Source organism: Epinephelus fuscoguttatus, linkage group LG19, assembly GCF_011397635.1.
Source record: "Epinephelus fuscoguttatus linkage group LG19, E.fuscoguttatus.final_Chr_v1".
NCBI lineage: Eukaryota > Metazoa > Chordata > Actinopteri > Perciformes > Serranidae > Epinephelus > Epinephelus fuscoguttatus.
The window spans coordinates 11,372,237-11,390,056 of record NC_064770.1 but is presented as its reverse complement, the minus strand read 5'-3'; the positions used below and the strand labels follow the sequence as shown (position 1 = coordinate 11,390,056).

The 17,820-nt window shown below is 41.8% G+C and overlaps 1 protein-coding gene across 4 annotated transcripts in view; it reads right to left on the bottom strand.

Annotated features, from left to right (window-relative positions):
- The window catches only part of gas7a (growth arrest-specific 7a), a 68,886-nt gene that overhangs the window by 17,484 nt on the left and 33,582 nt on the right, over window positions 1–17,820 (bottom strand). For all 4 annotated transcript variants that reach the window (XM_049560534.1, XM_049560535.1, XM_049560537.1 and 1 more), the window contains 3 exons: window positions 12,032–12,121; window positions 9,703–9,818; window positions 485–559 (listed from right to left, as the gene is read on the bottom strand). In XM_049560534.1, coding sequence (XP_049416491.1) covers window positions 485–559; window positions 9,703–9,818; window positions 12,032–12,121 — 281 coding nt within the window. The remainder of the gene's footprint in view (window positions 1–484; window positions 560–9,702; window positions 9,819–12,031; window positions 12,122–17,820) is intronic.

Below are 17,820 nucleotides of genomic sequence, written 5' to 3'. Positions count from 1 at the left end.
GATGTTTACAACACACAGTTCGGGTTGTAAATTACTGTTTGCCTTCATTTTCCCTGCCAGATAAACTTGATTAATCTTTTGGCTTGTTCACAAAATTTCTGATTGTCTGACCCTGCAAACTTGACATCAGGACTTGTGTGTGGGTCTCACATTCGTCAAAATTTTATGGCAATAACAAAAATGTTCTGTAATAGTGGAATTTCCAGAGCTGGAAAGCGACCAAAATCCACTGTTTCTCGAGCCAAATGTTTTCTGTCTACTGATTTTGAGATGTGCTCAGAGATTTCAGTGTGATTTTGTTGACAGACTAAACAACCGCTCTTTGATGGTAGTAACACGGTGCGTCAAAAACGAGAAGTAGTGTGGGAATAAGTCTATTTTAAAAACAACTATTTTTAGACACAGGTCTGTAATTACTAAATCTATATAGTGTTGTGCAGAGGAAGCTTTCGAGCTGCGCACAGCATCTGCTTATTGCACTCACCCTTCTTCCTGTGCTGCCAGGGGGCTCAGAGACAGCTTGGAGAGGTTCTTGGCATATTCTTCTTCAATCTTTATCCTGAAACGCAAAGAACCAAGATGTGAAAACCCGAGCTGCCTGGCTCAAGGGAGGGCAGAAACTGCTTTAGTGAGGTGGTAAAAATACTTCCAACACAGATGATTTCAGGGGTGCACTGCAGCAGAACGACAGAAACTTCTACTACAATTTGCTGCAAAGGCTGAAATCCAGCCCTGACCCACGTACATCAATAATCTCATTGTACTTTTGAGAAACTCTGCTGCAGTATTGTACAGAGCAGCACTTTTTCAGAGCTGTTCTCATTTCCTTCTCCATTTGGGAGATGGAAATAAGATGTGCTCAGATTTACCCCGAGGGCCATTCAACCAGGGTAGCCATGTTTGTGCCCTTTGTGACATTCACTTCCTGCACCAGTCTCACATTTACCATCCACACCTGAGTAAATCTGTCACCTAAAGAAGGTCACAACGCACACGCTTTGACTTAATGTTCAGATACTCAGCAGCACCGAGCAACACGCCGAAACACGGAAAGGTCAGCACTGAATAGAAATCTAACTGAAGGATTTCCGAGATGGCGGCCTCTTGAATCAAATCTATGAGTTTATTCAGAGACGAATCCTCATTAACTTCCCACGACTCGGACCAGGTTGTGAAAAGAGCTTTTGTACAATTAGCTGGAGCTAATTATATAGAAAGACGTGAGAGCGGATGTAAAAGTTGTAACCCAACTCCTAATTATGCATTTTGTTTTTTGACATCCTGTTTCAGATTCACTGGGATCTAAGCAATCTATGCATTTCCTGTTTGCTCAGTTGCGATCTAAAGCCCCTTTAATTACTGAGTGCAAGCAATTATTTCAACCCTCAGCCTTTACACAAAAGCTTGGAACCCTACAGATCATTTATAAAATGAGCTTCATGATCATCTCATGTGTGTAAAGAACAATAAAGACAATTTGCATTTTGCCACATTTGAAAAGATTTCACACACACCATTCACTCAAATTTGGGGTGTTGTTATGTATTTTACATACATCATGATGGAATCGTGATTTCCAAGGTTGTTTACATGCATAAATAGCCAAAATACTTTACTTATAATTTGGTCATGATAGATGAAGAAAGATGGTGCAGCTTTGCCTTGTTGATTTTATTTATGTTGGTCATAAAGAACAAACATTTTCATACATTTTGTAAATCTGAAATGTCGTGTTTTACGAAGAGAAAGTATTCAGATAATTTTGTAAAATCAGTAAGTACCTTAGTGTAAAAATACTTTGTTACAAGTAGAAGTCCTGCATTGATATTTTTACTTAGTTTAAATACTGTTGGGTAGTTAAATCTCTGGAAAAAGCATCATAATTTATACTGTAAGCCCCGGTATGTATTCAGTTCAAATAAACACAAGAAGTTTGTGCTCTAGAGAAAGGATCAGCACTCAGTGAATAACCTCCTAAGCCCTATGATAAGCTATTATGGCAAGGCTTAACTATACAGACCAGTGAGCAGTGATAACTAGCATGTCTTTGGGGTCATCGGATGGGAACCTCCTTTCACCGGTGTTTCGTCTAGTTGGTCCCACGACACCTCCAGGAGGCTAGACAGTGATCTCTGGCGTCCCAGAGACACTCCCCTAATGCCAGGTCTCACTGCTCCCCGCACCAACCCAATAACCTCCTTTACCTTACTTACACATGGCTTTCTCAGCCCAAACAGCACCGCCACCTTCAACCAACCCCAGGCTTTGTTTATGCGAGCTCCAGGTAGAGACAGTGCTGATACTATCTTTCCTAGCACATTCACCGTACTCTATTTCACATGCTACATAGCATAACTACAATATAAGCTAAAGTTAAAGGAGATAGATAAACTCACAGGATCAGCAAACACACTCACCTTGCAGCGTGGTCTCAAACAAAAGGGATTCAAATAGGCCACTCCCACAATTAAATAACCTCCCTCTTCCTGGATTTTCTCCTGAGAGGAAGTGGATCTCTCCACCTGATCTCAAGGAGTTATATACCCTGCTTAATAGTTCCCCCTGCTGGCCCCCAAATTACATTATTTCTTCTCTTCCAGATCCATTGGCTTGCTCTGGCTGCTTCATCTGACATTTCCTTCACTGTCTTCCTCAAACTCTGTCCCCGCACTCTGAGTTCCCCCAGGAGTGACACAGTTGATCTTGCTATGAATCCCCTACACCCCACTTCCACTGGACAAATCCTAGTCTTCCATCCTCGCTGCTCAGCTTCTGCTCCTAAGTCTGCATATCTAAGCTTTTTTCTTTCATAGGCTTCTTCCACTGAGTCTTCCCAAGGAACTGTCAGCTCAATGAAATAAATTATCCGTTGACTCACTGACCACAACACTAAGTCAGGCCTCTGCTTGGTACAAACTATTTCCTTGGGAACAACAAGCTTTCCCCCTAAATCTACTTGCATTTCCCAATCACAAGCACCTTCTAGTCAGCCACACCCTTGCCTCCTTACTAACGCATCCCTTCTGTATTTCTCTCCCTCATGGACAAACTGAATTGCTAAACTCCTATCCTTAACACCGTCTGAATTCACCTGTCTTCGTTTCCCTTCGATGCCTGCAGCTAAACATTTCAACACCTGGTTATGTCGCCATGTATATTGGCCTTGTGACAAGCTAACTTTACAGCCTGACAAAATATGCTTTAAGGTTGCGGTACCTGAACACAATGGGCATGATGGGTCCTCATTTACCCACAGTTTTAGGTTCTGGGGGGTTGGTAACACATCGTATGTAGCCCCTACCAGGAATCTAATACGATTCTCCTCCATACTCCACAGGTCCCTCCAACTAAGCTTCCTCTTCTCTACACCATCCCAATTCAACCGGGTCCATGTCACTGGTCCGACAGCCCATTGGTCCAACATCCTATTAGTCCGACGGTCCGTGGTGCTTAATGGCTCCTGGTGGGCATATTTCTGTCTTGATGGTGCGCCGCGACCGGCTCTGGGTCAGCTGGGAAAGGCTTGCGGCGGAGCAGGCTCACGGCTTATGTGTTTGTCACTTTCTTTTTCATTTTAACCAACACCATGATCTTTTCCTGACCCTAACCAAGTGGTTTTTGTGCCTAAACCTAACCAGACCTTAACCACAGGGCATCATGATGATTTCAGATCGGACTTCGGAACAATGGGTTTAATATGGTCGGAACAATGGGATGTCGGACCAATGGGCAGTTCCCATTCAACCACTGTCCCTGCTTAGCCTGGGCCACTACCTTTGCACCTCTTAAAGGTAGGGTCTGGAGGATTTTCCAGTTACTGTTTGTAAACACACATTCAAATTCGGCCCCTCCTATCAGGCTCAACTCTCCCGGGTCTACAGAGCCCGGAGATACGGAAGAAGGGCTCCACCTGAATAGGATGGGAACAGAAAGGCTAAGTCGCAACTTCATTAATTTCATCGCCTTCAGTTTAAAATGATGGTCTCCTCAGCAAGACCCTGCCCAGTCCTTGATCCGCTCACCTCATATCACTGGCCTTGACAGTGCGGGTCTTGTTGCTTTTGCTTCTGTTGCTGCTGTGGCTGCTAAGTCTGTTGAGAGCTCCCCCTGCTGGCCTTTCCTGTCAGCTACCCAATTAGCTGCAAGTCCCTCAATCAAAGCTATCGCCCCAATTGCAAGTATCTCACATCCTCCTATGTCAACTAAAGAACCCTTAAATATTTCAACATTGATTAAACCCAGACCCTATAAACCAAGAAACTGGAGGTGGCATGGAAATGGTGGTGTGAATGTCGATAACCTGCGTCAGCTGGATTGCACCCCACGAGTGACTGATGGAGAGGTCAAATTCAAGATGGCTCTCCTAAACGCCCGGTCACTATCCAACAAAACTTTTGTCCTTCGTGACCTCTGTAACTCTCATGCCTTAGATTTAATGTTTATAACCGAGACGTGGTTGCGTGATGGGGAAGTTACACCCCTGTTGGAACTTTGTCCTCCTGATTTTCAGCTCTCCTAGGCTGACTTGTAGAGGAGGGGGAATTGCCTCATTTTTCAATAATAGTTTTAAATGTGAATTGATTTCATATTGTGATCACTTCACCAGTTTTGAATTGCAGCTTTTCACGATAAATATACCATCCGTTGTTCTAATTGCTGTGATTTACCGTCCACCGAAGTACAACGATAAGTTCATCTTGGAGTTTGCTGACTTTTTATCCAGATTTATTTTACATTATGAGAAGATACTGATTGTTGGTGACTTCAATATTCATGTCTGTTGTAACGACAAGCCTCTGGTTAAAGACTTTTAAATGTTATTGAGTCTTTTGACCTTATACAGTTTGTTTCTGGACCAACACATCAGCACGGTCACACTTTAGATCTGGTTTTAGGCTATGGGTTGTCTGTGTCAATTAATGAAATTTCTGTCTTGCCAATTTTAGATCACTCAGTGTTACTCTTTGATATTATGATTCCTAATCTATTTTCCACTCAACAAACATCTCCAAATATGAGGTTGTCTCGTTATATAGGACCTGGGGCCCTGAATGATCTTAACCTCAGACTGCCGTCAACAGTTGACTCAGCCTTCACCAAATCCCTTTCAGTGGACAGTCTTACTGAAAATTTTAATAGTGCACTCCAGGGATTGTTGGATCTGGTGGCACCAGCAAAGTCTCGGAAGTGCTCTCAAAAAAATCCCATGCCCTGGCTAAATGTGGATTTGTTAAGTCTCAGGAAAAACTGCAGAAAACAGGAACGCCAGTGGCGTCGTTCTAAAATGGAGGGTCATTATCAAACATGGAAAGACAGCCTGACCACTTACCAGTCCAGAATGTCCGCAGCGAAGGCAGCCTACTACTCCAATCTGATTTTAAATAATAAGCACAATCCAAGGCTTTTATTTGACACGGTTTCTAAGTTGACACAAGATCGACAGCTAGTCATCAGCACTGACCTCTCAGCACAGGATTTTATGGACCATTTTAATAATAGAGTGGAGGACATTAGATCCAGAGTAACCCATTCACTTGCTGGGGGACCAGACTCTGCTGTCAATATATGTAGCTCTGTAAAACAAGTCTTCTCCGTTTTTAAACCTACCTCTTTGGCCACGCTAACTAAGATTGTTATGGCTGCAAGAAGCACGACCTGCCCTCTTGATTCTCTCCCGGCATGGGTAGTAAAGGAGCTTTGGTCAACGTTAGGTTTATATATTTTAGACATCCTTAATCTCTCGCTAGCCACCCTAACCCTAACCCTTATTAAAGAAACCAAATCTGGATGCAAATTCCTTAGCTAATTATAGACCAGTTTCAAATCTAGCTTTTTTATCCAAAGTCCTTGAGAAAGTGGTTTCACACCAACTGTTACAGTTCCTGTCTTCAAATGATCTATTTGAGCCATTACAGTCTGCTTTTCGTGCTAATCATTCTACAGAAACAGCACTCACAAAAGTGGTAAATGATTTATTATTGGCCCTAGATTCAGATACAACATCTGTCTTGCTATTGTTAGACCTTAGCACTGCGTTTGATACTGTGGATCACAATATACTTCTGGACAGGCTCGAAAACCACTTTGGCATCTCAGGCCAGGTACTTAAATGGTTAAGATCTTACCTGTCAGATCGATCTCAATGTGTTCTCTATAACAATACGTTCTCTGAGTCTTGCCCTGTTAGGTACGGGGTTCCTCAAGGCTCTGTCCTTGGTCCATTACTGTTTTCATTGTACTTGGCACCACTAGGCCTGATTATGTGTTCTTTTGGAATTATTTTTCACTGCTACGCAGATGATTTGCAAATTTATATGCCAATTGCTGCAGAAGATGGGTCCTGCTCTGATAAACTTACAGCCTGTCTAGCCTCTGTGAGGACCTGGCTATCAACAAACTTTCTGCTGCTTAATGCAGCTAAGACCGAAATGATAGCTATTGGACCAGCAAAATTATGCCATCGGTTCGACCATTTTACTGTATCTCTGGATGAATGTGTTATTAACTGCAAGAATAAGGTAAAAAATCTTGGAGTGCTCTTTGATCAGACCCTTTCTTTTGATTCACATGTAAAGGAGGTGACTAAAGTAGCATTTTCTCACCTCAGAAAAATTGCTAAGATCAGATCAATCCTCTCCTTGAAAGATGCAGAGACTCTTATTCATGCCTTTGTAACTTCAAGGCTAGATTATTGTAATGTGCTTTTATCTGGGCTGCCCAAGAAGAGCTTCCGTGGTCTGCAGTTGGTCCAAAACGCAGCAGCCCGTTTGCTGACTGGACTATCCCGCTATGAACACGTTAGCCCTGTATTGGCCTCTTTTCATTGGCTCCCTGTTCGGGTCAGAGACGATTTCAAGGTGCTGTTGTTGACTTACAAAATTGTAAATGGTCTTGCTCCAATTTATATGTCAGAACTTGTTAACACTTATGTACCCATACGACCTTTGCGCTCCCAGGCGAGTGATTATCTGAGTGTCCCAAAAGTGAATAAAAAAACAGCAGGTGAGCGGGCTTTTTCCTTCCGCGCACCTACTTTATGGAACAGTCTTCCCTTGGACATCAGGCAGTCATGTTCAGTTGAGGTTTTTAAAGCCAAGCTTAAGACCCACCTGTATGCTGCCACGTATGAGTAGGTGTTTGTGCCTTTTCTTTTACTCATGTTTGAATTGTTGTTTTATTATTATTATTGTTGTGCCTGTTTTCACATGTTTTTAAACGTTCTGCAACTGTACAGCACTTTGATGGAAAGTGCTCTATAAATAAAATTATTATTATTATTATTATTATTATTATTATTATTATTAAGAAGGCTTCACAAAGAAGTTCAGGCAAGGCTCGCGCTGGTGCACGCTCGGACATGCTCGAGCATGGCACATGCGCTCTCTCATTGGCTGGGGAAATCTCTGCCCAGAAGCGGTCCGAGCTCACAAAAACATCAAAATACAATTAAAGGGCAGGAGCTCTGCAAACAGAGTCACCACCACACAGGTAGAAGCCCATAGGTGATGATTAAGCAGGATTTCATTTGTATATGTCTATATTTTGTTTTGTTTGAAAATCCTCCAGATCCTACCTTTAAAATCTCCTCCTGTCTACATATCTGTTCCATGACCAGCTTCAACATATGCAATAGTTGAACCTGCAAAATAACCAATAACTATAACTATAAAAAGTATAAAGTGTCATATATATAACCAGTGGTAGAATGTAACAAAGCACATTTACCTCAGTACAATATCGAAGTACTGTGAATCAACACATTATATGGATGTATTGATTCACAGTACAAGTATCTTAGAGAGGTAAATGTGCTTTGTTACATTCTACCACTGGTTATATGTATGTTAGGTGTTATTACTATAACTGCCACAGTGTTACTTGATGTGTGCAAGGTTCGGTTTCCCCCTGAAAATAAATGATGCAAGAAGTATCTCAAAGTTTCCATCGTGCCACCACAAGGACAAAAGAACACAGACTAACAAATACTGCTGGTGACAGCACACAGAGAGATAAAACTCTGACGGCTCTATTGAACACTAAGAAGGTGCATTAATTGATTTTTCTGACCATGATGAAGAATGTAGCTGTGTTGAATATTTACCAGAACTGACAAAACTGGACTGAAATCCATTTAAAAGAAGAAGGTTAAAGATTTTATTATCGTTAGTAAATCCTAAAACCAACAATGCCTTTGTCTCAAACAAGACGTAAATTAACTAAAAAAATATATGATTTCATTTTTTAGAAAGGATCTGTAACTTCCACCTCCGAACAGCTGCTCATTGTAGTTTTATCAAATAAACAGGATGACGACAGGCATTTGTTGAGGATCATTTTCAGTGGCGGATTAATCCACATTTGTTGCTCTAGTGGGTATTTGTGGCAGCAGGACGGTGTGTGCAGGACTGAGTCAGATTAAACTACAGTGTGTGTGTTCATGGTAATGAAGGAACATGTCACCCAGTGCAACAGTGTGGCTCACTGATGTGTTTCTAATAGTTTTTGGACAATAATGGAGCTCTATGGCACAGAGGAAGAAGATATATCAGGCTCTGGATACACACTGGAGATAACACTAGTTAGTACGATCAATTTATTGTTAATTTTTCAGGATTTTTATTGGATTTGTTGACAAAAAGAGAAACATAGAATATCACCACACTTATAGTTTAAGTGAGGAGGTCACTGAGATAATAATTAGCTTACTGATCATCCAAGGTCAAACTTTTTTATATTAGCTTGTTTCATATAACCAATGTCTACTCTAAGGCATCACAAATGAGGTGACATTTCGTGTAATATGGCCGACTTGGCAAAAACAGTTCTGGCTCTAACCTTGCTAATAGGACTTTTCACATGTTTACACATCAATGCACAGTTAGTCTTCCACTATGTTGAAGAACAGAGGCGTCAGCTGTGATGCGCCATTATAACCAAGCAGCCTTCTGACAACAGTTTTTTTCCCAGGCTTCTGATTGGCCAACATCTTTTAATTCCTTGTGTGATTGGCCCACACGGCTTTAGGGTTATGTCTTTCAAGTTTCATGTGTTTGGCGCAGTTGGCGTGGTGAGTGTGGTGCGCATGGTCTCCTACAAACGTCTTGTCATTTGTACTGACTGCAGTCAAAGCTGTTAGGTTTTTATATTTTCCAACTTACTTAGTCAACATTTCATCAAAGCGCTCCAATTTTTAAGTGCTGAAATTTCAACAGCGTATATGCACTTAGAGGTCCTAGGGTGACCCTATCTGTATTGTTAGGAAGTCTTGGAGGTGTGCAGCTCAGTGCTCAGACCCTCCACAGACCCTTCACGCAGAATTCCCAGCTGCAATTGCGCAATTTCATTATATGCACTGCGCCAAAGCTACAAGTAGCATGAAACACGTTTTAGGGTTCTATCACTGCCTAATGGTTTGACATGCACTTGGCAGTGCTTCAGATTTTTTTAACAATACTGCTTATATGGATGGGATTTGTTTGAGAATGAAGGAGAAAAAAACTGTTTCCAAAAATACCCACATACGTGAGGACTAGGTCTAATAAAAGCTTCTCTGGCTCCTGCAATGGAAATATTTCTCCCTCTGGAGTCTCAAGACACTGTGTGTCTGGCACTCTCGTTTATTAATTAATTAAAGCTGCTGTCAACAAAACTGCAGCCTCTGTTTTGTTGTTATAACAGTCTGATCTGAAATGAAACTGTTACCTCTCATGGATAAACTCGGCCATCTCTTTCTGCATCTGTTTGCCCTTCAGCTGCTTCTGCAGAAGGACCTCGAAGCCCGCCACCGAGGTGGTCCCCTGGGGGTCTTTCTTGTCGGTCTAAGGAGGAGGAGGAGGAGGAGGAGGAGGAGGAGAGCATCATTCAAAAACAGCAGTGGACCAATAAACAGACACAGCTACAGCATGAGTTCACGGACAGAGCGTCCAGCAGCACCTCTTTGTTGTTTATGTTTGAGAGCGTGTAGGGGTTTGTGAGAATGAGCTCTGAATGTGTGACTCACACTTGTATGTCAAGGAGGACATGCGTTGGTGTGTGTGCATCAATCACTCCCGGGTGGATGTGTATTATGTGTGTGTTTCTGTGCACAAGAACAGGGTGATGTGCAGCACTTTGTCTTGCATGTGACAGGACTGATGTTGAGCAGAGGTGTCAGATTTATTTCACACAGCAGGTTTGAGCAGCAGGTCAGTGCACGTACAAAACATCACGAGCAGCAATAACATGACAGGCTGCAAACAAGGAGCCAAACAGCAATAATGGAGGAGGAAACTGGCATCGGATTTCAGTCAGTTAAGCAGGCTGAAGGGCTTTTCGATACAAATCTAATTTAGGATGGAAATGTATGGAAACTAAAAATTACAGCAGTCACTGGGGGGACATTTAGAGCTGGATGATCACTGAAGAGACGCCAGACGATCAGTCTTCCACTTGTGAACCTCCGACATGAAAGCCAAGAGTACCTTTTGTTAAACCAGAAGAAGAGCGGATCCATTTGCTTTTGTAGTCCATCATTTGATGCAAGCATTAGATGCTTTCAACTGCACTTCACATTTGCTGGCAAAGATTTGTTCTAAAAGGTCAACAAGATGTGTTGACAGGAACCTTCTGGAGCTTTTCTGCTGGGTGTGGAGCTGGACCAAACACATAGACAGTGGATGATAAATCTTTGATTTGTTAGTTAGAAACACTGTCTCATGGTTCCGTTAAAAAAATGGCTTGGGAGTTACAAGACCAAGCTAAGGCTTATCAACAAAACAGTTTCAGTTTCGGTCAGATTTTTGAGGTTGGTAACAAAATCAGTAATTCATAGATTTTTTTTAACATAAACACTTTCAATAAGTCACTCTTAGGCCCTGATCACACAGGATGCATTTCAGCAGCTGGGGCACCTCTGAATGGCTCCAGTTGAAAAAACTTCAACTCGGAGCGGAAAAACGCCTCACGTCATCTCCGCCTTTTGTGGTTTGGTGCTCAGACTCTCCACAGACCCGTCACACATGGTTCCCACCCACAACTGTGCAATTTGTTATCCGCAGTGGACTGAAGTTGGAGTTGAAAAAATGTCAACTCAGAGCGGAAAAATGCCTCACGTCATCTCCGCCTTTTCCCCATTGTCCTATCAGGTGATTCGAGAGGCGGGCCTACTGTCGTGGTTATGACAACAAGTTTACAGCTGACAAACAATGGAGGAGAAACTGGTGGTAGTGGTTGCTGGATACCCAGAACTATACAGCCTGACGATAGACAGCAGGTTGTCAAACTGGTCCCGAGTCATCCTAAAATATGCCTGGAGATGGCCATCATCGAGGTCAAGCTCCTGGACCAACTGGTGGTACTCCCCGTGATCCACCCTCTTTTTTAGGGTCATGTACCCACACAGATCTCCGTTTATCTGTGCCCAACAAACAATTTACTGGCAGCCGCTCACCCTCAACCAGAGCTACAATAAGTACCCTCTGCCTGAACATTTTGGGGTCTAGATACTAATTAATGTCAAATAAATAAAATAAATATACAATACATTGATTACACAGGAATATTGGGAGGTGATGGGGTTTATGTTATTTGTCACAGATTCTGTGTGTACTGATCAGGACATTTTACAGTAATAAAATTAACTTGTCCGTGTTTTGTGGAGGTTTCTAAAGTAGCTCCAACATATGTTTGGCGTTTCTGTCAGCAAAATGATTGAGGACATATACGATAAGTTGATAATGTAATTATTGTGACTGGACAAATTGTGATGGTAATACTTGTGTATTTTAACTGAAGTAAGATTAGGATTAGTAAGATTACTTGTTGCAAAGTAGTATTACTACTTTTACTTAAGTGAGGTATTAATATGTTCACCACTTCTGGTTTATCTGCAGTAAGTTATTGGCTGTTATACTGGCCCTATGTTTTCAGAGGACAGTGACTATCTATCCTGATCTTACTGGTTTGATCAGGTGTCTATATTTAGCTGGCACTCATTGTCATCAACACATCACAAAGGATAGATCTACTGTACTTCCTGTGTTTTAAGACTCACCCAAAAGTAATCGCAGTAGCTCCATTCATTGGGCTTCAGGAGCTGCTGCTCCGGACCTTCACCAGGCAGAGGGAAAGTCACACAGTTGATCTGATGCAAAAAGAGAAGAAACATATAAATCATTTATAACAGTGACCCTAAAACTGTGATATTTATCAGATCTGTGAGAAGTCAGGAAATGACATAACGAATGGAGATAAAATGATGTCTTTAAGAGAGCAAGTTATCAGGTCTGGGTTAATTTGGATCATGCAGATGAGAGGGGGAAAAAAAGGTCAGGCATGAGTAAGCATACAAACGTTAGCCATCCAGAAGGAAGGTGACCCATGAGCCTTCAGGGGGAGAGAGAGACAACTCTGTCCACTTCAAAGAACACAGAGAAACATTTTGTTCTACAGTATGAACAAGCTTTATACACTTGAGAATATGTTGTGTTACAGATAAACACACCCAGCGCTGAGCCTGAATACAGACTCCATGGTCCACAGCGTCTTCAATTACTCTTGGGGCTGCAATTATGTAATGTTCACCATCTGTGAGCCCTCCCTCCTGGCACTGCAAGATACCCTCTGTGCCATGTCAACCGCTGCTGCAAACTACATGGACATCCAGACAGGATGCTTCATCCACAAACATACAAAAACACACTGAGTCACGGTGTTTACTGCATGAGCTCACCACTGTACTGCTGTCACACAGACTCAAGAAAAACACACAGCATTTACAAGCTAGCTCAAATGAACTGCCTCATTCTTTTAACCTTCCAATAAAAAGGTGTGACGGGAATAATTGGAATCGTCTGAGCAACATGGTGTCAGAGAACTGCACAGAGGGCGTTCATGTTTACCAGCTTGTGCTGTGTGGGATGCTTTACAATCAGGATCAGCTTTAATGGCCAGTTGACTCTGGTTCTATTGCTCTCAGTATTCATCACATACACAGAAATATACATAAAGTCAAAACATATTTAAGCAGTGAAATGGTGCAGAGGACAAGGGGTGTTGTAATAACTTAAAGAATACTGAGGTGAAGCAAGTGGAAGCAAGAGGCTAACAATGAGAGAGGAAGATGTGTGGCAGGTTAGGTGTGCTGGAGGACTTTTTCCCACCCACAATCATTACAAAAAGATACACAAATTTACTCCCTGTACCATCAACATTTGAGTCATATGGTCCACTATCATGATATTTCTTATACAGTTAATATAGTGATAGACTTGTTAGGAAACAGTTACAGTTATTTACACATCCAGCAGTTCCAGAGCAACATGATGATACATTTGGATTCGAGTTTGTGTCCATGTGATGAATGTAAGTCCAGTATTCACTCTGTTGTAGCTCTATTTTTGGTCTTTAGTAACACATCTGTCTCTGTGGCGGCTAAATGTTCCACTATGTTCACCAGCTAGTCTCTAACTGTGTCTGTGTGCTGTTTGCTGCTGAGCAGGTAGTGTACAGACGGTTTTCATTGCTTTTTCTTTGAAAACAGCTCCCTGCTATAGCTGAAAACTACGCTATGAGAGCTGTGAACTAGAATAGTAGAGTTGTGGGTTGGATAGAAAAACAGCATGCTGGCTGAAACTCAATATACGGATTTGTAAAGCCGAGGGGAGATTCAGATGATTCCTCTCTGGTTCATCACTGGCGACCCCTTTCACGTTGTCTCATCGTCATCGGATATATTGTGATTGTAAAAATAACCATTATAGCCACTTTAAGCTGTAAAGACAACACTGACAAACAGTATTATCATCTTTTACAGTTAATATGGCTGCAGTTGCCTGTTTACATCCAGCAGACATGGAGCAACAATATTATTCCCACTATCATCCCTATGTTTCTGTCTTCATCTGATCAAATGTACTCCCTTTTTATAGTCACTAACTTTGTGTGTTGTTTGGTGTTGGGCAGGAAGTGTAATGTGCAATCAGAGTTTTCATGGAAATGGCTGACAATTTTATGTGCTGAAGATGATGAAAGTGGTTAAACTCAAAAAAATCAGGTAGGGGGAATCTGAGGGCATTCTCCCCCGGAGGAAAATTACAGTTATTTTAATTTGTAAATGTAGCCTTCTGGAGCGTTTTAAGTTAGAACACAATGAGAAAATAACATCTAGTTTCGATTAACAAATAAGGTTTACTGCATTTTATCAGCTCAGGCTGCAGATAACAGTCAAACTTGACTTCAGGGCTGGGCTATTAAAAAAAATCAAATAAAACAAAATTTTTGACCAAATTCTGGAATATTATGGGGTTGACTAATGGTCAACGTCTCACGATAAACACTTATGCGGCGTTGATAGAAAAAACATTCCACATAACGTTCGATAATGTTACTGTATTCTATCGGGAAAAAACATGAGGAAAGCCGCCCAAGTTATCCTCGGAGTTGGGCTGTGCAAGGTTGGTTGCATGAACACACTCATTTGCTCCCTGGTAACCTAGAAATGGTGTCACGCAAACAGCTAACAACGTCAGGTTGGTTGTGCCATCCTCATGCATGAACACAGGGTTGCCAGTTGCTTACAAATATTGGTAGTCGTGGGGCATCGGTGGCTTAGTGGATAGAGCAGGCGCCCCATGTACAAGGCTGTTGCCGCAGCGGCCCGGGTTCGACTCCAACCTGTGGCCCTTTGCTGCATGTCATTACCCCTCTCTATCTCCCCCCTTCACACACAACTGTCCTATCTATAAAGGCAAAAAATATCTTTAAAAAAACGAATATTGGTAGTCGCGGGTTGTGTTTTTTTGGGTTTGCTCTCTAAACGTCACCTTTCTAAATACATATATATATATATCCGTCTAATAAGTTATTTAAGTGCATGATAGTATGTGGGACTGCAGGGCGTTTCCACAGCTCCGCTCCCTCCGCCCCTCTCCTTCTCTGCATACACACAGGTGACGGTCAGTCAATGAGACTTTTCACATTTAAATTGCGCGATTAATGGAGGTTCTTTAACTATTTTGCTAACAAATAGGCAAAATATGTAAAGAATACAATAAAGATTTGTAGAAAGAGAAAGAGGGGGAGGATTCAAAGGCAGTGTGCAGATTGAGATTCTGTGTGAAATATGCAGCCTACTCACCATTCAGATGTTGTCCAGCATATACCAGCACTGTTACAGTGAAAGTAAAATGGCTCGTTATATATGCAACTTCTTTACGTTTTTGTAGTTTTGTTGTCTAGTTGGCTTGGTAGAGTTCAAGGGCAGTAAATATAATGTATTTGTAAAGTAATTTTGGTTGCTTGTTTCTCTCCCAAGATCTGGCAACACTGAACACAGCGTGGAGTGAGTAGCGAGAATGAGTGCGGATAGCGAGGAAATAGTCGAGTAGTATTTTTTATACCATCTTGTGTATGGTCATTTATTTGAGTGTTTTCTAATTGTTGTGTTGAAATTGCATTTTCCTCCATGTGCCTTGACTGAAGACTGTGATTGAAATCAGAAGAAAGCTATTGAGTTTAAAATAAATGTGTTAAAATGTATTCATTTTCTCCTGGTCCTTATTTTAAATAGGTTACAAAAAAATTATCGATAATTATCGTTATCAATCAATATGAACCAGCTATATCGTGATATACTTTTCAGCCATATCGCCCACCCCTAGGGTTGACTATTGGTGACACTTAACTGTAATGCAGCCTTTAAAACCAGAGAAGGCAACACCCAATGGTTTTAGGATATCCAAAATCTAAGATGATATCTAGGCTCATATCATGCTGTTGATATATTATTGATATAGTGCCCAGTGCTTGACCCATGGCAAACTCGTGGACAATCATTCTCGCATAATTCACTTTAGCCTGAGCAAATAAAGCTCCACACTGTGGCTTCTAAACATGACAAGAGTTACAATGCACATTATCGTTGCTCCAAAGATAAAAGCAAGACACATTTGCCAAGGCTGAGGGTAGAGGGCGTCTTCAAGCAGACGTCACCGAGCTTCTACACTATTGACTGGACAATCCAATAAGGTTGATGCCAGCCTTAATCAGTGAGAAGGACCATCTTCTAACAAAGACAGATAATGCACAACCTTTGAAAGGTGACAAGTTTGCAGGAGCTCCGTGACTCCTTTCATATCGCGCACACACAGATGATTTATTCCTCAAAATGTAAAGTTAATGCACAACATCTGTCTCTGACATTCTCTTCTTTGTTGCAGCCTCACTGTGTGATTCATGATGATGAGTTGGGTGTAGTTTTGCATAAAACATACTGAGCTTGAAAAAGCTGAACTTCCAATAAACACTCGACATTGACCTCTTTATTCTCTGCGCTGCCACCGCAGCACTTGATCTGAACAGCTTCCAATAAACAACTTCAAAAACAGATGAGTAATACTCTTTCTCTGTTATATAATCGCTGAAAAAATCCAGAGGAAATACAAAAATGGCTACTTGCCAAACGAGCAAACCGATACGACGGAAAACAGCTAAAACATGCATAAACAAGAGACACATTAACTCACAGCAACACTTCACAATCTAAAGGAACAACAGAGTGATTTACTCCGTGTGCCGACCAGTCACTTTGTTCATTTTCTGCCTCAGAGATCATACTGATTGTCATGGGCACCAGATTTTCCATTACGTTGGCTCCACATCTATCATGACTGTTGTTTATCTGCCTCTCACATCCAGCAGAAAATGAGACCATTTATCTAAAGGAAGGCTGTCTGGCTAACTTACTTCTCCTTTATGGCTGCTTAGTGAGGTGCTCCAGGGTTTGGGGATAAAATATTAATATAGATTGTCTTTATTACACAGCCTGTAATAAATCCATCTGAGGGACCTCATATCCAGCTGTTGGACGTGGGTTGTCTCAGCAGGCTACATCGCCGTGTTTGTATATATACTTGAATGTTGCAGTTTAGCACAAAACAAAGCTGCGAGCAACATATAAGAGCGCAGATCTGTTGAGTGAATTGGGACATTTTGTCCTCGCTCAGCATTCATAAACATTCGCTCTCATGAGGGTTGTGTATCCAGGCTACAGGCAATGGTTGTTTCATTACACATTTTAATGTTTATACTCATTTATTGTTTTTTTTATTTTTTTGCTTTACTGAATACAGGGGGGAAAAAAATCATGACACAGTGGAAGAAGAAACAGCCCATGAGAGACGTAAAAAAATAAATTGGTTGGCTGTGGAAGAAACTCACCCTCTCTCACATCTCTGAGCGGAATATTTCAGCAAATATGACTGTAGGATGCTCTGCTGCTGTTGCTAAGCGACAAATTACTTTTGCTGTAAAAGACCACCCCCCTCCCGTCAACACACACACACACACACACACACACACACCTTAACACAACGAAACAATCTCAGACTATTCTCTCTATTCTCCTTCTATTCTCTCTTCCTCAATGACCAATCAAAAAGCCCCTTCCGAGTCCTGCCAACGGGGCCAGATGACACTCTTAACGAGCTGCTGTTCCCCCGAGTGCCTACACCGGAGCGTACGCAGCATAGCAACAAATCAAACCGCACGTGAATGAATGTTTAATAAGCTGAAAAAACATCTAACAGCATTTGTTCTGATTGGCCACAGTCCCTGAAGGTGAACACAAGGTTACAGTGCCTGCTATCTGATGTGTTAAAGCCTCGGCGTCCTGCGAGGGTCCATTTTGCCAACAGTCATGGATGTGTGCGTCTCCATGACAACTGTGGAGGGTTGTGTAATGCGAGGTGCACCGTGGCGAACAAAAAGACACCTTTGTGGACTGACGTCATCCAGCCACTGCTACAGTTTAAGTCGTTATCACCTGTATTTTGTATTTGTTTT